At 32.1% G+C, this 24,723-nt stretch overlaps 2 protein-coding genes and 1 pseudogene across 3 annotated transcripts; 2 read left to right on the forward strand and 1 right to left on the reverse strand.

The window, feature by feature from the left end:
• The first annotated feature begins 9,642 nt into the window (after positions 1-9,642).
• LOC141659568 (protein ASYMMETRIC LEAVES 2) lies at positions 9,643-11,855 on the forward strand. Of its 2 annotated transcripts, none has more exons than XM_074466498.1 (3): positions 9,643-9,775; positions 10,374-10,465; positions 11,002-11,855. In XM_074466498.1, exon 3 carries the CDS (start codon positions 11,042-11,044, stop codon positions 11,672-11,674), a length of 633 nt encoding a protein of 210 aa, XP_074322599.1. In that variant the 5' UTR covers positions 9,643-9,775; positions 10,374-10,465; positions 11,002-11,041; the 3' UTR covers positions 11,675-11,855. The 2 variants fall into 2 exon arrangements, with proteins under 2 accessions (XP_074322599.1, XP_074322600.1); XM_074466499.1 differs by having other exon boundaries at positions 9,660-9,784.
• Positions 11,856-14,111: 2,256 nt separating this feature from the next.
• Positions 14,112-19,654, forward strand: LOC141659569 (membrane-associated protein VIPP1, chloroplastic-like; annotated as a pseudogene).
• Positions 19,655-20,147: 493 nt separating this feature from the next.
• On the reverse strand, positions 20,148-24,196 carry LOC141659570 (protein VERNALIZATION 3-like). The gene is made up of 4 exons (XM_074466501.1): positions 23,961-24,196; positions 23,754-23,815; positions 22,971-23,011; positions 20,148-20,698 (listed from the first exon to the last, which is right to left on the reverse strand). Exons 1-4 carry the CDS (start codon positions 24,159-24,161, stop codon positions 20,475-20,477), a joined length of 528 nt encoding a protein of 175 aa, XP_074322602.1. The 5' UTR covers positions 24,162-24,196; the 3' UTR covers positions 20,148-20,474.
• Positions 24,197-24,723: the final 527 nt, after the last annotated feature.

The raw sequence follows: 24,723 nt of genomic DNA on the forward strand, positions 1-24,723 counted from the left end.
ATTTAAATCTTATATTTGTTATAACGGAAGCAATAAATATTATAATAAAAAATATAAATAGACAGAATATAAAAAATTATTGATCTTGAGCATACAAATTACATCATACGTTTAGGTTATGTCATATCGAGTTTATATAGTACTTTTTACAAAAAAACCCAGAAAATAGGTTTAAAACGAATAACTCTAACGTATAACATAAGATACTGTAAAGATCGTGGGCAACCCTCGAAATCCCCCATCGGGGACCATATTGTGACCCCTGAACCCCTAAATCAGGACGCTTCGCCCCGGGATCCTGTCTCACACCCCAAAGTTCCCGCATTTGTGACATATACCGATTTAAAATATATTTTAACAATATTTATACTTGTACTTTTTCATTTTGCTTATATCTACACAACTCTACATATTCTCAATTAAATTTAGTAGGTTGAGTAGAAAACCGGAAAAATGCTATAACTTCTATGTGTTATAGCATTTAACTCGAGTAAATTCATACTCAACATTTAAATTAAATTATATATATTTTTTACAGGTTCAAGTTATAATTATTGATTTATTTGAGCTTTCTTTTGCTTAGGAATTTTGATGTAATTTTTTTCAAACATATCATTATCTATTAGTTTTGTAACTTGAATCACTTTGCTTTTGTTTATATATGTTTAAATAAAAGCATTATTTTTAACTTAAAACTTTAAAACTTATTAATTTGACTTATTTTAATTAATATATTTGTTGTAAATGCAGATTACAACAGTTAAAATATACGATATAATCATTTTACTCATCGGAAAACCGATGCACCACGTCTAATTTAGCCGCCACTTCAGTAACAGATTTTGGAATGTACACTCTGTTGTTATGCTAAATCGAGACACAGACAGCTGAGCTACAAAGACTTTACTCAAACTCTCTTTCATCTAGTTTAATCATATGCAAATACGGTATTCTGTCCTTCCCGTAATGTGTTTTCTATTTTGACTTTTTTACTGTTCATATTAAGCGATTGACTACTAATTTACGTCTAATCTATAAGATCAAATATAGTTATGAGTGATTTTGTGAGATTCGTATTTATAAGTATTTTAATATAATAAAATTGTTATATTTAATACTAATACGAAATTAAGGATATTAACAATCAAAAGTGTGCATTGACAAACGTGTCCAACACAAATGAGTTTCCTATTTTGACTTCTTGTACTGTTCATGTTAAATAATTGACTACTAATTTACGTTTAATCTATAAGATCAAACATAGTTATGAGTGATTTTGTGAGATTCGTATTTATAAGTATTTTAATATAATAAAATTGTTATATTTAATACTAATACGAAATTAAGGATATTAACAATCAAAAGTGTGCATTGACAAACGTGTCCAACACAAATGAGTTTCCTATTTTGACTTCTTGTACTGTTCATGTTAAATAATTGACTACTAATTTACGTTTAATCTATAAGATCAAACATAGTTATGAGTGATTTTGTGAGATTCGTATTTATAAGTATTTTAATATAATAAAATTGTTATATTTAATACTAATACGAAATTAAGGATATTAACAATCAAAAGTGTGCATTGACAAACGTGTCCAACACAAATGGGTTTCCTATTTTGACTTCTTGTACTGTTCATGTTAAATAATTGACTACTAATTTACGTTTAATCTATAAGATCAAACATAGTTATGAGTGATTTTGTGAGGTTCGTATTTATAAGTATTTTAATATAATGAAATTTTTATATTTAATACCAATACGAAATTAAATATATTAACAATCAAAAGTGTGTATTGGCAAACGTGTCCAACACAAATGTATTTCGTATTTTGACTTCTTGTACTGTTCATGTTAAATGATTGATTACTAATTTACGTTTAATCAATAAGTTCAAACATAATTATGAGTGATTTTGTAAGATTCGTATTTATAAGTATTTTAATATAATGAAAATTTTATATTTAATACTAATACGAAATTAAAGATATTAACAATCAAAAGTGTGCATTGGCAAACGTATCCCACACAAATGTGTTTCCTATTTTGACTTCTTGTACTGTTCATGTTCATGTTAAATGATTGACTACTAATTTACGTTTAATTTATAAGATCAAACATAATTATGAGTAATTTTATTAGATTCGTATTTATAATTAATTTAATACAATGAAATTTTTATATTTAATACTAATACGAAATTATAGATATTAACAATCAAAAGTGTGCATTGGCAAACACGTCCAACACAAAGAGAAACGTTTTTAAGAATGGGGGAGTACCAAATTATAAAAAAAAATTAATATTTTAACCACCGTCGTGTTACATTATTGGACATTTTCTATGTGAATTACTACAATATTGAAGTACGAAATACACAAGTCCGTCTTTGTGAAAACATTATTAAACTAATAAATTTGTTACATTAGAAATTCAAGTATTTAAGAATTCTTACCAGGAATTAGGGGTGCGCGTGATTCCTCGGAGAATTCAGTGGAATTCAAATATTTTTATCCAAAAAATGAGTTTTCGAGTTAGGGAAAGTTTTATTATTTTTTAGTATGAGATACTGAAAGTAATATTTCTATGTTTCAATTTGTATTGTTAAAATGACACTAATTTATATATGCGTCCCCCTGTATATATCGTCATTTAGCCGACATATATAACATATTTAAGCGATATAAAAGACCATATTATTAATACACACACAAATATGGCTAGCTCGTTTACTTTCTATCTAAGCGATTACTCCTTCCGTCCCGGTTTACTTGTCCACTTTATTTTTTGTACGCATTTAACTACACATTTTATTTTATTTTTAGTTTTTTTCCTGAATAAAAGAATTAGAATTTAAACTTTTATTAGAATTTTTTGAAAATAAGATGTGGAGCATTATAAACATACACTTAAAAATGCGTGCAAAAAGTAAAGTGGATAAAGAAATCAGGATGGGGGAGTATTTTTATTTTTTTTATCAGAAATTACATTGTCGTAAATGAATTTTGTCGAAATATACATGACTCAAAGAGCTCCATACCTCGTGTACAATCCTACGAGAATAAAAGCCCATCACAAGTTCAAATTAACGAAACTCGGGGGCCCAAATCAAATTTGCTCCAAAAATGAAACTGCCACATGTCCTTTAGAATGGGAATGGGCTTACTAATGAGTTTTAATAATAAACCTAAATATTAAGACTGTAGAGGATTCACCTCAAATTACATGCAATGTGACCTGGGCTTTAAGCCTTGCTCATGGGCTGACCCATAAGCCCAAAGCCATACTATGTCCTGTTCCAACAATATAAAGTACAAGTTGATGATTAGTTCATATCAATATAACTTGTTTGGTTCGGTATACATGATCAGTTAAGTAAACGGTTGCTCGCAATAAGGCACGAACATGATTTTATACCCTTTAACAATCCTCTTAATTGTATACTCTCTTCTCTGTTCTAAAAATCCCCAATTTTTTAAAAAATTCCCGATTAATCCCCGATTAATCCTTAAAAAATATTTGGCCGATCTATTTTCTAAAATCCGATTAATATTTATAAAATATTTTTGAATTATATATTTCATAATAAATAGGGTAAATATATTAAATATTATTAAAATATTTAAATATATCCGATTTTTGTTCCGATTAATCCCTCCGATTAATCCCCGATTTGCCGATTAATCTTTAATCGGTACCTAAACCGATTAGTGCCGATTACCGATTTTTACAACCATGACTCTCTCTGTTTTTTATTATATGACGTTTGACTTTTGTGCACACACTTCTAATTATTTTGACCGCATAATTAGAATAATTATTTTCAATTTTTTCTTTTTGTGAATAAAAATATAAAACTAAAAATTTAGTATACAAATTTTTTTTTTTAAAAATATTATTTTATCTATACGGTCAAAACACTTAGAAGTATGTGTACAAAAGTCAAACGTCATATAAATAAAAACAGAGGGAGTAATACATTTCATTAGATTGATAACAACAAATATAATCAATACTAATATCCACTATCAATGTCAATACCAATAAAAATAATTAAATTAAACAACTGAAGGATGCGAGAACTCGAACACGAGTATCTCACTGAACCGAACTCTGATATCATTTTAAGTAACCAGTCACACTAAATCTTAAAATGATAGACGAAGAGTATAAATGATCTTATATTCTTTAACATTGATTCGAATTGTGAATTTAAAACGCAATAATCACCAAACTACTATCCTCACAAAAACTAACCACCATTTGACAATCAGATTATATGGTCATGGTTGAAGTAGCTTTTCATTAGCCATAAACTTGATGTTATCAGTTCTAATAAACTGTCCTGCTGGTAATCATATATAAGAAGGTTGCTTTATAAATTAATAGGATTATTAAGCGTGTTTCTGTACGTCAACTGAGTCGACTTAAGTGTTCTTTGAGAGCTCGGAAGAGTGAATGAAGCACAGAATTGTCAACCTCGATATCTGATTATTATTGACTGTCTAAATACTCCAAGTACTTATTATCCTTACAAGTTACATACAACTATACAAGTAACAATAGTACTCCGAATTGGTACTCTCTCCGTCTCTAAAAACGTTTTCTCTTTGTGTTGCATACGTTTGCCAATGCACACTTTTGATTGTTAATATTTTTAATACCGTATTGGTATTAAATATAAAAATTTCATTGTATTAAAGTACTCATAAATACGAATCCAACAAAATCACTCATGACTATGTTTTATCTTATAGATTAGACGTAAATTAGTAGTCAATCGTTTACCACAAACAGTAACGAAAGTCAAAATAGGAAATAGGAAAAACAATATGGGATGGAGGGAGTATAGTAGCATTTCAACATTACTCTGCTTCTTCTATTTTTCTTTCTTAATGTTTCTTTTTAATAGTCGCTTAATTTTTCAGTATTTTTTTAAATACTTTGACCGCATAGTTAAAATAATAATTTTCAAAATTTTTTTTCTAAATAAAAATATATAACTTAAATTTTTTATTTATAAAAATAAAATTTTAAAAATAATAATTTTTACTAGTCAATACATTTTGATATGTGTAAAATTTTTAAGAGAAAGTATCTGAATTGAAGTGCAAGTTCCTCGGCCTACTCCTCCCTAATTCTATTTAAATGTTATTTTTAACAAATTTTCATTAAATGAATTAAACTTTTGAACTAAGATATTACCATCAACTGTTTTTCATGCAGTCCCTTTTTTGTTGAAAATCAGAGTCCTCCCACATTTCAAATATTTATTTACTTTGATTATTTGCAAGTATATTAAGTTCTATTAATGTATCGTAGCTCGTAAATTATAATTTAATGAGTATTTTGTTATGTAAGAATAGAAAAAAATTTATACGGCTTAAAATATACGTAAAAGTCTACGTATAGAGTTAAATTTTCGCCTTAAAATATGCGTAAAAGTGTTAGAGGTAAATTTGGGTAGTGAGACAGTAATTACTCTAAGTGAAATTTAAAATATTTTAAAATGGTCTTGATCATCAAATTAATTTGAAAAAAGTGAAGTAGGTCAAAGATATCTGAACTGATCAATAGTATTGAAAATTGAAAGGCGCATCAATAAATAGCCATGCAACTACTTTTGTTTTCCAGCATTTAAGGGCATGTACATATAAGCATGATGTAGCTAGGTATATATTGTAAGCATAAATGTTGATGAGGTAGCAAGTAGAAGCTGCAGAGCAGCTAGGGTAGGGTAACAAGAGAGGCATTAGCTAGAGACAGTGTTAACAATTGGGATTACCTGATCAAACTTACTACTAGAGGAGAAAGACTTAGGTTATGTCTTGTCAATATACTTGACAACTCCTCTCCTTTTTTACATTATATTTTACATTGTCATATTTATCTATTTTTATAGTTCAGAGAAGTACTCTCACATAAAAAGTCTTTCTTTCTCAGCGTTTCCCTAGCCTCCGCTCTTGTCCTGGGCGATTTCCCCCCGCCCATATGCCCTATAAAACAATTTTGTTTTTCAATCTCTCTCTCTCTCTCTCTCTCTCTCTCTCTCTCTCTCTCCCCCCTCTCCCTCTCTCTCTCTCTCTCTCTCTCTCTCTCTCTCTCTCTCTCTCTCCCTCTCTCCCTCTCTCTCTCTCCCTCTCTCTCTCCCTCTCTCTCTCTCACATTAATAAGGCGAGAAGGTTCCATTTCTTAGGCAGGGGCAGGGGGTCACCATCTTTATATGCTTATTCTCTTCTGTAACTTAAATTATTCTTATATATAAGCCATTAACTAATTTTCCCTTGTGAGGTGGAAAATGTAAAGATTGCCCAACCATATTTGCATGATTCTGCCCCCTCACCCCCCTCAAGTAAGAGATCTTTTGTTTTTAAAAATTACATTTTTAAAAGAACTAACTAATTTAAAGTCTTGTTAGCTTTATAATCATTTATGTGAAAAAATGAATAACACTACTTAGATCTTTTTAATCACTTACCACATGTTGTACAATCATTTTAATGAATAATTCCATTTATCAAAATTTATTATCACTCAAAATTTTAGATGATGTTTTTTTATTAAAAAAATCCATGGTCTTATCTTCCTTGGTATTAGAGTTAGAATCATGTTTTAGAAGTTTAAAAATTATTAACCTTAAAAAGATAATAAGATTATAGTAAATCGATCCTTAGTTGTTTCGGTCGGTTAGAAATAAAAAAATTAACCAACCAGTAATGGGATGTTATTTGGTCCATTATGATCATAATTATGAGCAACCATGTTAATTATTTATATTCGATTGAAAATGAGGATCAAGGCCAATCAGCGCAGTGACCGTTGTATTTGAATCGGTCGCTAATAAACACTATTTCTTGTATTAGAAGGGACAGTCCAACAAAATTGTTTTTAATTTAATTAGATCACCCCCAGAAAAATAGGGTTCACATATATATAGGAATGGACATCTCAGTATTTATTGGGAAGAAGCGGAATTTGGAAGGAAAATACTAATGCGGTGTTCCCAAATTTAGGGTTATAAAGAAAATAATAGAAAATAACCAATTTTTCTTTCTCTCATAATCTTTCCAAAAGTGGAAAGAAGATTTTGGAGACAAAAATAAAAAAAACTTCTTCCCAAATCTGCAGCTTTCTTTTTCTTTCTTTCATAAAAGTTGTTCGGGAACAAACTGAAGAATTGTATTCTTTACATTTCTTTTCTTTTCTCTCCAAAAAAATTTTCTGAAACACAGCGTAAATGCCCCAAATTTTATATCAAAAAATTCTTCAAATCTGATGTGTCATATGAATATTTGACAACTTTCCTAATAATAATATGAGACCCCGCGTGCATTTACATGTGCCCACGAATTAAAATCAGCCATGTGTCAGTCACGTCATTTGTTAATTTTTTTGGGGAAAATATTTGGAGTAATGCTAGATGCGCAAAAGAAAGTTACAAAAAATTGTCACAAAATGACATGACACGGGTGATGTGACACAATGAAAAAATTCAATTGGTCCTATTAATGTAACTGCAAGGGGGTCCATTTATATTTAGCCAACCAACATGTGATATGTGACATTTGTAACTATTTTAGTAACTCATTTTGTACCTCTAGCATTTTCCAAATATTTGGGGTACTTGACACTACTTAATTTGGAAAGAACCCCTAAAAATAGAAGTGAAATTTTCAGTTTTTTTTGGTGACCTTGATAGTGAAATTAAATTTTCTTCAATGAATCAAGGAAGTTCGCGCGAAGGTATTTGAAAGTTATGATATTGAATAAAAATAGATTCTAACAAAAAAATTTTAAGAAACACCTTTGCAGATTCCATCAGTTTTTGGATGGTATTCACTCAAGTGAGCTAGTTCTACTGCTACACGTATAATAGACAAGGAAGTAAATTTCGAAGTTTATAGTTGAAAAGATGAAATCTTTTTTTATCATTTACAGTTAAACTTTGATAAATGGATATTATGGGAATCGAAATATTTTATTCAGTAATTGTGATTATTCATTTATTGCGGTATAAAATATATTATATCTATTATATTGAGACAAAAAATATTTATTTGACGAGATTATTTATTTATTAAATATTTATTTATCAAGATTTTACTGTATAAAAATGCCTAAAATACACTATTTTTCAGCTCCAACCCAGAATGCATATTGACGATACGTACTGTCCAAAATACTCACTCAACACGTGCATGACATGTGTATTCCATTTTTTTGAAAAAAAACAAAGAATACGCATTATGTATATGCGTATTCTTTTTTAAAATTAAAGAACTAAAAAACAAAATTGAATACGCACTACTGTAATACATATTCTTTGTTATATTTTTTAAAATAGTTGAATACATATGTCTATAATACATGATTAGTAGGGTATTTTGGGCGGATATTCTCGTATATTGATATTTTGGACATTTGTCCCAAATGGTTTATCCTCAGAATATGTATGTACTAATACAAAAAAAAGTACTACCTCTATCCCGGTCAATTGTTATCGTTTTTGAGAGAGTGTCTGACACGTATTTTAAGATAAATATAAAATATAGTTTTATAATTTTCTTTAAAAAGTTTTTTTTCTGAAAAAAATAGAATATTTAAACTTTTATTCAGAAAAAGAAAATTCCAAAAAAAATTAAATTACTATAATTTTTATTTATCTTAAAATGCGTGTCAGATACTCTCTTAAAAACGATATCGAGAGAGAAAGAGAGTATGTATTTATCGTTGAAATGAAGGAAAAAGGAAAAGGATGGAACGGAACATACAGACAGAATTGACAGTACATACAGAAGGTAGGGTTTTGCAAGCTTAATTCCTTCTGTCTCTCTCTTTCTTGGTAGGTGAATATCAATTAATTCACAAAGAAAGAAGATATATTCATTAATTAGTTGGATTTTTTCTTTTAAATTTAATTCTTCAAGTCTTTTTTAGCTAAAATCCACACACTGATCCGTCCATATCATTGCATGTGCATTGAAGGCATACACAAAAAGGATAAAATACATATACTATTATTTTTATGCGTTCTGTTTTGACTATTTTATTTTTTACGGTATATTACACTTATAAAGTTATAAATAATTTTTAAAACTTGTATTATAAAAATTTGTAACTAATTCATTTTTACTAAAAAAGGTCAGAAATAATTGAAAAATGGTCGCATTTGGCCTTCGTCAGTTGAAAAATGAAGGAATAACGGATTACATCGGTCGTTTAAAATTTGGTTAATTTTGACCCATCAATTAGAAAAAAGAAGCAAAATTAGTCTCGGACGGATAATATTTTCAGTTGTTTAAAATAATAAATTATTTGATTTCTGAGCACGGTTGGATAACTCAAGTGTTTAAGAGTTTATTCTCTGTCATTCAGATATACTAATTTGTAAAATTATAAGTCATATTTATCAAAAAAATAATAATTTAATTTCTAAATAATATGTAATTAATTTAATTAAAATTAATCAAAACTGGAAAGATAAATAAGATGAACGGAGGAGTCAATGGTGTGACAAAAATCAAATACAAATTTGGGTTTGACTGAGAAGATCGAGGAAGCCTAGCTAGCTATTCACAAACTCCCAAGAAAGAATAGAAGAATTTGAGACTTCTATTCTTATATTCTATTCTCTTCTCTTATTCATGACTCACTTCTCTTTTTATATACACTATTCATTTTGAATATTTTATTATTACATGTGTTTTTATATAGTAGATATGAGTTCATCCCAAGAACTCCCAAACTTTTCTTAAAAGTCTCACTCTAACAGGTAAACCAAGTAAGCTATCTCTTTCTCTTTTATCTCTTGTTCAACTCTTATTGGAAATAGCAAAACAAGGAGCTCTTTTCTTCCTTTTGCGAGATCCGATCTTCATATCACTTTCTTTTTGTTCTCTTTGTTTGTTCATCAAATGGCTCTTTTATGAAACCCTAATATATTTGTAGATGGAGAGATCTTGTAATACAGTATATAAATATATTGAGTTTGCGTTATATTTCTAGAGAAAGAGAGGGAGGGGGGAGAGAGAGAGGGAGAGAGAGAGAGGGAGAGAGAAGGAGGGAGGGAGGGAGAAGGAGGGGGAGAGAAAGATTGAGAGGGGAGAGAGAGAGAGAGAGAGGGAGAGAGAGAGAGGGAGGGAGAAGGAGGGGGAGAGAAAGATTGAGAGGAGAGAGAGAGAGAGAGAGAGAGAGGAGGGGGAGATCAGAAAGATTGAGAGGGGGGGAGAGAGAGAGGTTTACTTCGTCTAGATATTTGTTCTTCAAAGCTCAGTAGGATGCGTGTTTGTACAAGTGTTTAACAGAAGTGTATCCATATAAATGTGTATATGTTTGAACTTACATCATGCCTATCTTTTTCTTTTTCACAGATCTTTTAAGTTGAGGCTAGAAAGGCATTATATTGCCCTCCGTCTATTTTCTGGTTGCAATAAAGCCAGATCTTCCTAGGTAATTAGCAAAGGTAAAATGTTCTTCTCTTTCTTTTCTTCCCTTCTCTCTCTCTCTCTCTCACTCTCTCTCTCCCTCCCTCGCTCGCTCTCTCTCTCTCTCTCCCTCCCTCTCTCCCTCTCTCTCTCTCTCTCTCTCACCTCTCTCACACACACACATTCACACTTTCAAGCTTTAAATTTAGAGCCATCTCACTGAATCTCATTAACAAGTTCTTTATTTTTCCCAAACATATTAATACTGTCTCTGTTCTAACTTAACTTTCCTGCATAGTTCCTTTCTTATTTTCTTTGGCTCTTATAATATGTTAAATTAATTTAGCTTCGTAAATACTGTTGAATTATTATATAATTTGCAAAAACGAAGAGCTTGAACAAAAAGTAAAATAGTTGAGATATCATATAATACTTATATTTCACTTCTTCAACTACCTCAAATCACAATCCTTAACAAACCTTGTCTCAATGACTTTGACAGATGTGACATATTTGTATAAATGTTTATACCTGTATTAATTCCTCCGAATTTTCTTGTTATCTTTTAATGCAGGATCCAGATTCATAACCAACTATAGGAGGTACTGAAAAAGATGGCCTCTACCACCAATTCACCTTGTGCAGCATGCAAATTTCTCCGTCGGAAATGCCAGCCGGAGTGTGTTTTTGCACCATACTTCCCACCAGACCAGCCTCAAAAATTTGCAAGTGTACACAAAGTGTTTGGAGCCAGCAATGTCACAAAACTACTCAATGAACTGCACCCTCACCAACGTGAAGATGCAGTGAACTCTCTAGCTTATCAAGCCGACATGCGAATCCGTGACCCTGTTTATGGTTGCGTTGGTGTCATCTCCCTCCTCCAGCACCAACTCCGTCAGCTCCAGATGGACCTGAGCTGTGCCAAGTCCGAGCTCTCCAAGTACCAAAACCATCACATTAGCGGTGTCGGTGGAGGGACTATTACTAGTCATAGCCTAATAGCTGCAGCGGCTGCTGCAGCCGCTGCAACTAGTCATCATAATAATCTCGGGATTAATCTGATAGGGAACGGGGGAACCAGTTCCCCGGTCTCCTACCATCATCACCAGTTCTTTCCGCACCAGCAACAGATGATTAGGTCATTCGACGGAACCGGTATGAGCTATGATGCTAGTAATCTTCTCGGAATTGGACCTATGACTCAGTTTCCTCAACCTAGGGTTGCTGGAGGAGATGAGAGGTGAAAGTTTACTAAATTATCATGCATGCCTAGCTATAAATTACTTATATACAGATCTGTATTAATTAATTAGTTATTTGTCTACTTAGAGGTTATATGGCCGCATTCTGCTCTTATTACCGATGATCAAACAAACAAAAACTGAGTCCTTAATTTGTTATAATTAACTGTATTACTTGTTACAAGTAGTCTGTTTTGCTTTACTGTTTCATTGCTACATTGTTTAAACTATGGTATAAAAAACTGCTCCACCCGTCACACTGAATTCTTTATATTGACGGATAGAGAATCGGCACATATTTTAAGACTACCTTAATGCATGGTTTTGTAAATAATTTTAATTTTTTTTATAAATAAAAATATAAAGTTTAAACTTTTATACAGAAAAAAAATTATAGTTTTTTTTATAGAACGATACTTTATAATAGTCTTAAAATACGTGACAGGTATGACGAAAAAGTATGTAAATAATTCAGTTGGAACGGAAGAAGTACTAATTTTTCATAATAGCATATGTGTACGAGTTAATCGTCTTTTACAATCAATACGCGACCAAATTTTCGAGTACCTGTTTAAAAAATCCAAGTATCCGAGTAAATTTATAAATTTTGATAATCGATTAGTGAGTATACTCGTACGAATTAACCGATTTTTGATGATATTATTATGACTTATGAGTTATGACATTGGACTCAAAAGTACCTTTACAAGTTTTAGCCTACAGAAAATTTATATTATATACATAAATATATTTATTGAATGCAAATTTAACAATCTTTCACTCCAAAATTTTCACTCCAAAAATGGGATGAAAGTACTTTAACTCATAATCACTTATTTTCTTCCCATTAAAAAACTCGGGAGCAAGCCGTAAAAGTCACGTTCTTCTTCTTAAAACGATTCTTTTATTAGTTGAAATTTTCTTGCGTAAGCAAAAGCATCATCTATCCATGATTAAATGTTATACTTGTCTTCAACCTACTACATTTCTAATTTTCTATTCATACCTGTTCAAAATTCATTTCTATCCATGAAAACCTTCTTCTTTGGCTAAGAAATTTGAGAAAATTGTACACAACCAAATAAAATAGTCTTAAAGTACAAAAAGTCCTTTCAAAAAATTGCATTATTATTATTTTTTGGAACTGTCATGAGAAACATTAGGATATATTTTGAATATTTACATGATTAAAAGAATAATAACTTAAATTACAAATTATATTATAAAGCAATTCCGATGGTACTGACTCAAATGGTTGTCTAAAATGAATTTTCCAAATCTGATCTACTCAAGTGGCTGGTTATAATTATTGGCTATACTTTTAAAAATAATATGTCGTTATTATTTTAAATTATTATAAAAAATGCATTATTTAAAATATATTATTTTGATATGAAAATTATATAATATATAATTTCATATAAAGGTTCGACAAATATAGCAATATAGAAAGATTAACTAAAATTTTAGTAACAGAAATGCGATTATTTTGTACATAATATCTATAATATTTATTTACGATATTTTTAACTAAGTATTTTTAGGCCGAAGGACAAATTTAACCTATTTTTATATAAAATTAAAAAAATGACCAATTTTTAAAAAGTTGACCAACTTTGGCCGATGGGATACCCAACTCTCAATAGAGTATTCACTTTATATGAAATACTCAACTGTTTTATATGAGATAACCAGCTGTCAGTGGACTATTCACTTTATATGAGATACTCCACTGTCACTGGAGTATCCTATATATGAAATAACCAACTGCCAATGGAGTATCTTATACAAATTGGGATACCCAACTAACAGTGGAGTATTTAATCGGCTAAAATTGGCCATTTTTTCAGAATGACTATTTTTGTTAAATTTTTAAAAAAATCGGATATTTTTGTCATTTTTTGTAGGGTGAAGGACAAATTTAGCTTATTTTTATATAAAATTAACAAAAATGACCAATTTTTAAAAAGTTGGCCAACTTTGGCCGATGGGATACCCAACTCTCAATGGAATATTCACTTTATATGAGATACCCAACTGTCAGCGGAGTATTCACTTTATATGAGATATCCAACTGTCAGTGGAGTATCCTATAAATGAAATAGACAAGTTGGGTATCTCATATAAATGAAATAGACAAGTGCCAGTGGAGTATCTTATACAAATTGTGATACTCAACTGACAGTGGAGTAATTAATCGGCTAAAATTGGCCACTTTTTTCAGAATAGCTATTTTTGTTAATTTTTTTAAAAAATCAGCTATTTTTATCATTTTTTTCGTATTTTTACCCATCCCTCTAAATATCACAATTAAATTAGCATAAAAATTGAACAAAATTGATCAATTCCCTTTTTGTTTGTTAAATGCTAGAATCAATATTAAGAAGTCTAAATGCAAATATAATAAAATTTAAACTTTAAGTAAAATAAATTTCTTACTAAAAATAATACTCTCGTCTCTCTACCCCCTTTCTCTCTATTATTATATTCTCGGCGAGACTTCTGTGTAAACAAACACCCACGGTGACACACACAAATTCTTGGCGGAAGACTTGATACACACACTAAAACACACACTCAAATGGCCATAAGAGCAGCACCCATCACAACAATACACATGCCCACAGCTTCAATACACACGACTAATACAAATTCTAGTAAATTCCTGATTGTTAGGGCTCAACCCCCTTGTTCTAACACACCTTTCTTTGGCATTTCAGGTACCCTTTTAGCTTTTTTATAATCTTGCTTGCTATTTATGTTGTAATTGTTTATATAATTTTGTGGGTTGTTTTTAATTTTGATTTTTGGATGATGTTTGTGCTGTTTTGGGGCTTTTTAATTGGTAATTTTATGGCCCGGGTATTTTTTGAGCTGATTAGATGGTGCCCTTTTGAATTAATTAGTAATATGTTTTCGGGTTTTCAGGTTTAGGATTTATTGTGATTTTTGTGCAGTTTATGTGCTTTATGTTATTAGAAAACTGTTTGGGTTTGTGATTTTGTATGTGTATGTTTTTCGGGTTTATGGAGTTGGTTTGTTTAGTGCCACATTTTATATAGTAGTTTTGAGCTCCCTGATTATGCTCTAATGTAGAGAATATGGAGCGCGGAGAAATTATATTTTTACATGTTGACTGAGTTTCAGATGTTGTATACTCTCCTGGAATGCTAGAGTTTTATCTAGTACTCAAAAGAAAGGGGGAACATCTGGGTGGTCTAAGACCGGATTTCTTATTTGTTGTATGTAGGGGTATATGAAATTTCACTATCTGCATTTGCTTGATAAGAGTTTTGGCTATATATTACTGATGCTAAAGTACAAGGATCCTAGAGGTTTTCTCCCCGACGTTTTAATGGTGAACAAAGTGATTTATAGCCGTCTTACTTGCTTTCTGGTGAAGTTTATTTTTTTGTTTGTCAATAAGTGTGTGCCTGTTTGCCTAGTTATGTATATCTTTCTGCTGCTTTTGTAGAGACCGGAATGTGCTTTCTATATGTGAGAGCAGTGACTTAATTTCTCCTCTTGCTTTTATATACAATTTTGTACTTTCGTATACCGCTAATATCTTCCAACGCTTCTCTCTATATTTTGTGCTATCTAAAAAGATAAAAAATTACAGGTATTGATGTTAGGAAGTTGCAATGGCATTAGTAATAGATAGCAGCTTATTAGGTCAAGTTAGTGGGTGTTAAAGTGTTGGTTAGTCAAGTCAGTTAGAGTCTACGATGTTATATAGTTAAGTCAAACACTCAATGTTGAGTTCTATAAATACTGCGTATGTAATTGTCATTTTTAGAATACTCATTACAAAAAGGGTATGTTATGGTATATAGTTATGGATGCATGATTTATATAAAGTATTATTATATTCTATGCAGATACAAATAATTAAGTCTTAATATATTGATTATTTACAGGCACTTGTTACCTTTTTTTATGCTTATAAATTAAAAGGCATGAAATCTCACATTTCAATATAATCATGGAAGAACTGTTGTGTTCTTTCAGTAAGTATTTATTTAATCAGTGGTTTTTAGAGGGACAATATACTGAGTTATATGCATGTTCATACACAATATAATGTTGGACTATATATAATGCAAATCTGGGAACTTCATGTTTTTTGTAGTGGGAGCACAAAAGTTTGCTGGAATACGCTTAGTCAAGTCCAACCGATGGCAATCTAGTGGTTTTAGTGCTAATGCTTATGGTACTCGTATGAACCTTTTTGAGCGATTTGCCAGGGTCATCAAGGTCATTTATGTGTTTATGTATTATTTTTCTGTTTTGACTTGTGATGTGCATCATTTTTTTACTCCGTTATAATGTCCACTGTCTATCTCTTTATCTCATGAATATAGTCATATGCAAATGCAATCATAAGCACTTTCGAAGACCCTGAGAAGATCTTAGAGCAAGCTGTAACCGGAAATGAATGATGATTTAATAAAGATGCGTCAAGCTACAGCCCAAGTATGTTTGTCACATTTTATTTTTTGGTGAATTAGGAGAATTTCTTGATACACAATTTGTGAAGGGGAATTAAAGACATTTATGCTTTATTGATCTCTTTTCTTTTAAAGACCCTGGCATCACAGAAACAACTGGAAAACAAATACAAAACAGCACAACAGGCTTCTGAGGATTGGTAATGACAATAATTTTTGTAAGGCCCTCCAGAAGCACTGCAGTTTTTTCCTATGGCCTTCCATTTATCACATTTGTTTATAGGTACAAAAGAGCGCAACTTGCGCTTGAGAAGGGAAATGAGGATCTTGCTCGTGAGGCTCTTAAAAGGCGCAAGACATTGGCTGTATGTACTTTGCAACCACTTCACATCTCCATCCATCCTCTTCACTTCCCAATTTTCTTCCCCTGCATCCTGCAAAAAATTAATTTCTTTACAGATTATGTTCAAAAGTTAAATAATTGGTCGTGATTTTAGAAATGTGCACAACTCTAAATGTGATGTCAAAATAGATGACAACAAATTAGTATGTGTTTACATGGTGCTTATAGGCTGGCATATTTTTTCCCCTAAAACATTATACTGAACTTGCATGACTAAGATCTAGCTATGAAGGGACTTTCTTTTTGTTGTGAGTTATTTGGTTTCTGGTGTCCTCAACACATTCTCCATCTGCATAGTAGGATAATGCCACTGCTATGAAGACGCAACTCGATCAGCAGAAGGGTGTTGTTGATAACCTCGTCTCCAATACCCGGGCAAGTTTTCATTTCCCGTATTCTTCTTCCATTTGGTAAAAACAATAGTATCTCCTTTTGCTGGAGATTGTGGATTACATTCGTTCGGCATGAAATAAGATACTTAATCTTTCAACCTTTTTGACCACTAAACGATTAATTTTTTCTGAAAGCTTGAAGTTTTATTATCTGATAACTTAAAATTTACTTTTAAGAATAAGTATATGTGTAAAACTAGTGGTTGCCTTTATGTCTTTTGGTTTACAGCTGTTAGAGAGCAAAATACAGGAGGCAAAGTCCAAGAAGGATACCCTTAAAGCACGTGCCCAGTCTGCAAAGTTTGTTTCGATCTTATACATTATGCATCTTTAAATTCCCACCTTGCTAATGTACAATGCTTGTTCACTATAATGCTGACTTGCTACTTCTCTTCTTAGGACTGCAACTAAACTCAATGATATGTTGGGTAATGTCAATACAAGCTCTGCCCTTTCAGCTTTTGAGAAGATGGAGGAAAAAGGTCGAGCTCTCATTTTTTGTTTCCCTTTATTTCCCTATCTGCTTTCATCTGTCCACCCACTTCTTGATAAGACATACTTTGAGCTTTAATTTAGTATATTATTGTGACAATACCATTATACAAGACCCTGCCAGTTTTGACATATATAGTTAGTATCCTTGTATAAATTTCAGCATTAACTTATGTGGTTTCTTAAAGATAAGGTATGAGAGATGTGTCTTAGTGATATAAGGAGCCACTAAGACATTGTTGGAGTGCAATTTTATGTCATATTTCTTATATTTGGACTTAAGAGCATGTTTAAGGAAACTGTTGGACTTGCTCTTAGTGCGCTGGCGTTTTCTGTTTCTTTAAAAAAATTGCGTAGAGTAGTTGCCTAGTTTTTCAGTGTTTTTTGGAACAAGTAATAGGTCACCTGTACTTTGTCAACGAAGGTGCATATGCATGTGTTTTTTGTTGTTTGCCTAATTCTAATAAACAGATTATCCACTCACATAAGTCTGTAAAAGAAGCATATAATCTAACTTGCAAAGTAAATCATTCTTCTATTTATTAAATCTTGATACATGCCAAAAGTTTGCTGTAGTTAAAACTTAAAAGATCATCTGCATTAGATGTCTCAGCACAGCTGAACCTCCAAAAAGAATCAGGGTCATCGGTGAATAGTGAATGTTATGCACGGAAACCACAGCATGGAATAAAGCCTCTGATGTCATCTTCTCTAAAACAATAATTCATAGTAGTTTGGGCTTCATAGTTATATTATCATTATAGCTTTAGTAATCAAATATCTAAAAAGCAAAATATATACTTCATTTTATGCAGTTATGGCTATGGAGTCTCAGGCAGATGCACTTAATCAGCTAACCACTGACGACCTTGAAGGACAGGTAAACAATTTCTTTTGGCAACCAAAACCTCTCGCCGCCTTCTCTTTTTAAAGGTTATTAATGCCTGTAGTTCCATTTACCCTGTAGTCCTTGCTGGTTAAAGGTTATTAATGCCCCAGTGTTGCATTCCTTAATTCGAAAGAACTTTTAAATTAAGAAAAAGAGGAATCATCATCTAGATCTGGTATTATTTTGGAGTTCTGTATGAGGTTCCATAAAAGGTCTAAGTTCTATATAGTTCACCGATCAGAGGCGAGCCAAATGGTATTTACACGCCACATGGACGTTTTGTAGATTGTGCAAATTCTAGAAATGGTTATAAGGGTTTCTGTACTTCGTAACACTAGAACTGGGGAAAATTCGAATTTCAAACCGTTCCAACGGATTATGGGACTGGAACTGAATCAACCTGGCTATAAATTTGAACTTGACAATCTGTAATAAAAATTGGAGGGACTGTTATATTAAGAATAGGACTTTTATCCTATAATATTATATCTCATACTTTTGTTTTCTACCAAAATTTATATCTCGCATTAAACGTGATGTATTTCAACTTCTAGTCAGTGGTCAATCCAATTCTTTGGTAACCACTTCTGATGTCACGACCTATGTCTCCTATTTAAGGTATCTGTTTATCATTGAAGAAAAATTCTGTGTGGACTGTTCTGACTTTCTACATCTTTTTGCAGTTTGCATTGCTGGAGACTTCATCAGTCGATGATGATCTTGCGAGTTTGAAGAAAGAATTGTCTGGAAGTACAAAGGTGAATGTGTTCCTTTGTTTCAAGTACATCTCATCCTATAATCTGAATCCGTAGTATTAGAATCCAATTTTGAATTAATTGGAAATATATTCTTGGCTAAACAGAAAGGACAGCTTCCACCAGGGAGAACTACTGCTGCCTCAAACTCGGGATTTCCATTCAGAGAAACTGAAATTGAGAATGAGCTAAATGAACTTAGGAGAAAAGCCGCTGATTATTAAATATACAACTCTTTATATGCTCACAATGACTGCTCCTACTGCATGTACAAATGTATTTTGGGTTGATTCGGGAAATTCTATTCGTTAAGAGGCACACTTGTTCATTTGGAGGAAAATATAATTCAACTATAGCAAGCAAAATGCCTGTGATGAGCCGTGTATCACGTATGTTTTTAACTGTTAGCAGCGAGGTTCCCGGAACTTGAAATCATTTTAGTTTTATACATATAACTATTTAATCTTTCTGATCTCGACAGCTTTCCATTTCCTGTATTATAGCTACTAGAATTTGGTGGTTTTGGATTGTAATTGTGTTCATAGACGTATAAATATAGATTGAACCTGAATTGATTTTAACTTGATACGAGTCCTTGTTATCTTGTTTTGTCCCTCAAGCCTATAACTACAAATGGTCATTATGTTCTATTACCATTTTTCTTTATTGTTGATAGATTGCAGGCCAATTACAGCATTATTTCTCTCCCTCTCGCTTTCCCCTTGCCTCTCAACTATATATGAGATACTCAACTTTAAGTATTCATTATATATGCGATACTCAAACTGTTAGTGGATTATTCCATATATGAAATACCCCCGTTAACTGTGCAGTATCTTGTACAAATTGGAATACCTTGACAGTGTAGTATTCAATCGGCTAATGTTGACCACTTTTCTCGGAATGATTATTTTGGTTAATTTTTTTGAAAAAATAGGTTATTTTTGTCATTTTTTCGAAATTTTGATGGTCCAACTTTAATCATCTAAATTCGAATTCTTGTCAGCAGGGACGGAATCGTCAACTAATTTAGGGTGATTCTTTTAGTAGAGATTCGTTTTCCAAGTTCTGATTTTCATGTCAACTATAAATGCTAAGAAATGTAAAGCATATAGATTAAAAGGCTGCATGTTTATTCATTAGTACTTGTACATTCATAATTAAGACTCTAAATACATATACCTACTTAGATAAACACCTCTATAAGGAAGATAATACTTGTTTAGCTAGCTAGTCATCTGTGTACACACACAATCACCTGCTTGGATTGTTTACAGATACAACTCTTCAATATACTTTCATATCGAAAGCAAATATAGTCACACACACACATACAGGGAATCTGCTGTCGGAAAAGACCCTGTTTCTTGTAGTACATGCCCGCACTTACAGATACTTAATTATTTTATTTATTTATGTATTTATCTTCTTCGGCCACCTGAACCAGACTCCCTCTGACAGTTGAAGTACACAGCAGCAACAGGAGAACCAAGATTGTAAAGCTCGGCAAAGTCTCTGGTGTTGAATTGCTGGCGCCATCCAGGTGCGTACACAGTCTGTCTTCCCAGTTGCCTGAATAATGCGAATATGAACCTGTGGATTCCCATTGATGGCCTTGGACTTTCATAACAGACTATCTCTTGGCCTAACAGGTTTTGTTGTGAGTTCAAGTCAGAGAGAATATCGATAATTAGTTATAAGATCATCGTGTAATTAACTGGACTACTCTATATTCAGTAATATGTTCAGCTTACTGAATAATGCAAAGCAAAGGACATTGTAGGAAATATAATACTGTGAGAGAGAGTGAGGGAGAGGGATAGAAAGAGGGAGAGAGAGAGAGAGAGAGAGAGAAAAGAGAGAGATTGGACAGAGAGAGGAGGGGGGAGAGGGGGGGAGAGAGAGAAAGAGAGAGAGAGAAAGAGGAGGGGGGAGAGGGGGGGGAGGGGGGGAGAGGGGGGGGGAGAGAGAGAGAGAGAGAGAGAGAGAGGAGGGGGGGAGAGGGGGGAGAGATAGATAGATAGAGAGAGAGAGAGATGAAATGAGAGAGAGAGAGATGGGGGGGGGAGAGAGAGAGAGAGAGAGAGAGAGAGAGAGATTGGACAGAGAGGGAGGGGGGACACCCCGGGGGAGGGAGGGACTAGGGAGCCTTCTTGAGAGAGAGAGAGAGTAATATGCATCTTATTTATCACTTTATGCTAGTCAATGTGAGTGTAAACATATGTACACCAGTACTAATGCGTCTTAGCGTGATTGTTACCCAATGATGGGAAGATTCAACTTTTACACTTTAATGGAACAATTTTAATTGGCGACCTTAATGGAACAAAAGATATCTGAAAAGTAGAATTTGTGGGAAACATTGAGCATTATTGTCGTACTGCATGTCTATACATATAATTTTGTTTTCTTTTAGTTTGTTCATTTAAAATTTTCTAGCTCGGTCATCCACTACAAGATATTTCAGCCTAAAATTGACCAGAAAAAAATGGTCATTTTTAGCCGTACGTTATTGTAGCGATCGCTACAAAACATAATTTATTAACATATATTGTTTTCGTTAATGAGCAGGGCAGATCTAGGACTTAAATTCCGGGGGACACCGATCATATTTTGTGAATACACTTTTCTATTTTTCAATTTTCGGGTGTCATATTCATATATTTTCAAAAAATTCAAAATAAAATTTTATTTTAAGGGGACACCTGTCACCTGTACCTCTTACTGGATTCTCCCCTATTAACGAGTACTTATCTGTGAATATACATGTATAATTGTATATCAATAATATGATTCTTCCTCAACCTTAAAAAGCAAGTAGACATCTTATCAGATATCTGACCCGAGTTTAACGTAGGAAAAGTTGAAAATTTTGAAGGATAATGACACGTGGATCATGCAGAAAAATGATACCTAGTTGGCCAATAAAAAGATGTGACCAACTTTTCAAAAAGTTTTTAGAGATAATGTTTGTACCAGAATGACACGGCAGTTTTTTGTTGCTACATGATATTTTGCACCTGGATTCTCCCCTATTAACGAGTACTTATCTGTGAATATACATGTATAATTGTATATCAATAATATGATTCTTCCTCAACCTTAAAAAGCAAGTAGACATCTTATCAGATATCTGACCCAAGTTTAACGTAGGAAAAGTTGAAGAATAATGACACGTGGATCATGCAGAAAAATGATACCTAGGTGGCCAATAAAAAGATGTGATCAACTTTTTTGGTCAAAAAGTTTTTAGAGATAATGTTTGTACCAGAATGACACGGCAGTTTTTTGTTGCTACATGATATTTTGCACCTGGCTCGTGTATAACTAATTTTGTAAATTGATAAAATATGAAAATTTCAATCTTATGCATTGATAAGGTTTTATACTCTCTCTGTCATATTTAATTTTTTAACACGTATTTTAAGGTGATAAAAATATTACTTATACTTGATAAACAAATATAAATTTTATATCAAATTAAAGTTTAGATTCTAAAATTTAATTTAATGTAAATATTAAAAATAACAAATGTATGTAGTTATGATTTTTTTAACACCTCAATTTACGTGAGAAAAAGTCAAAAACAGTTAAAATAAACATATTTTAGGATATTGTTCTGCAGTTGATCAAGTCTTTTTCAAAAATTTCAATCATATACCGGATGAATTTTAGTCAAAATTCGATCAGAAACAATAAACGAAACTATTAATTTGAAACGGAGGGAGCATGTGCATGTGTGCACAGGTCTCTCAGTGTGTGTTTGCATAGCAAACTGAGAACATGAAAAGTGAAGCTATCACCAAAAGAAGGGGAATAGGAACAAAAGAACCTAGAAAATAGAAAGGAGATAGAAGAGAAGAGAAGGGAATAAAGAAAGTGTGAAACAACATAGGAGATTAAGATTTGAGACTCACCAAAGTTTGCCCCAGTTGTCTCTGGAATGTCTGTCACCAACCTAAACTTTCAACAACAACACTGATTAAGGGTTGTTATGTACTTAAACAAAGAACATACTTATGAATCAGTATTTACACATATAAAAACTTACTGAATTTTCACTATTGATTAATGAAATATCAACTAAATGTTGGTTTCAAAAACACTGCAGAATATATGGCTAGTATATGCAAGAGCATATCCAAGTCAATATTACAAATGATGTCATATATATATATATATATATATATAATTTGGCACCACCAGAGAAAACACAACACTTCAATGCAAACACTCCAATGCAATGCTAACATGAGTGTCAAATAGCAAAATGTATTCTTACCTAGCACTACAAATAGAATTAGGTATATACGAGTGGAAAAATATAAGTAAACAATAATTATAGTTAAATTTTGAAATAGTAATAATCAAGTAATAATATGGCTAAAATAATATATTTGTCTGGTCCAACATAATGGATTACAATGTATATTTATTTCCAATAAAATAATAAACTCGTTAAAGTAATATTTTTTTTGGTAGCAACCATATTACTTTAAAGAGGTTTAACTCGGATAAAAAAATGGTGTATTTAAAGATAGAGGACGTTAGATTGCATGGTCTATTTTAGCACCCAAATTATGTTCTGATTTTATAATATAACAATAACAACATGCATGCACTTCATAAAGAAATTTATACTAGAATATTTTCAAGGAAAATCACAAATAGAATGGTATATTATATATATGGTTACTAACCAATGCAAGTATTCCCTGAGGCTGGGATCACTTGGACTAGGAGCATCAGGATCTATCATAACCTGCAAAACAAACACATCAAAAATACACTACAAGAAACACGACTTTTTCCGACAGTCATAACAACTGATCCTGTTATGACCACCTCTGAATAGGGAATTAGCATATGATATATAGAGATTAAAGTAGGGTTAATTAGCAGCTTACAAGAGTGTAGAAAGTCCTGAGGTCATTACCTCCAATATCAACCCTAGGTTGACTAACAACCTCAGAAGGCCTAAACTCACACCCATTATTAACTTCCCTATTGTTATAAGTAACCCTTAGGGAAATTGACCTTGTAAATGGATCCAATACATCCCCAATTACTCTCCCTACTACCAATGGATCTCTGTTTCTGCTAGACATAATTAACAATTATGTGACTCTCTCTTTTCTCTATAGCTACCTTAGAAACTTGTTGATAACTCTGTATACAGACCTTGTACTATTTATATTGTACGAGGACAGTGGGCCCCACCTGGGCATGCAAGAAGGCCAATAGCGCCTCTTGATTCTGTAATCACTTACTTTGGTTTGATGTAACATCAAGAGAACTGCATGCCAATTCCTTAAAAACAAGAATATTTTCGTTTTGTAACATGTTTCGGGATTCTTAAAATAATATTACTCCATATTAATTGATGTTAATTATTTTAGATAGAGTAGTGCGAGGTGTACAGAATTTTGTACAAAAAAATTATAATGACACTTGATGTGGGGTGTTTTAATTGATATTGTTGATGTAAATGCAGGGTCCCAACATTATTATGTACTCCCTCCGTCCCAATTTATCTGTCCACACCTGACTTTTTGTGGATAAATTGACTCAATTTTGACCGTAAATTAAACATCAATCTTTCATTATTTTGAAAAACTGAATAATACGTATTAAAATAGATTACATGTACTTTGTAATTATAATTTTTAT

Source organism: Apium graveolens, chromosome 5 (assembly GCF_009905375.1).
Source record: "Apium graveolens cultivar Ventura chromosome 5, ASM990537v1, whole genome shotgun sequence".
Classification (NCBI taxonomy): Eukaryota; Viridiplantae; Streptophyta; class Magnoliopsida; order Apiales; family Apiaceae; genus Apium; species Apium graveolens.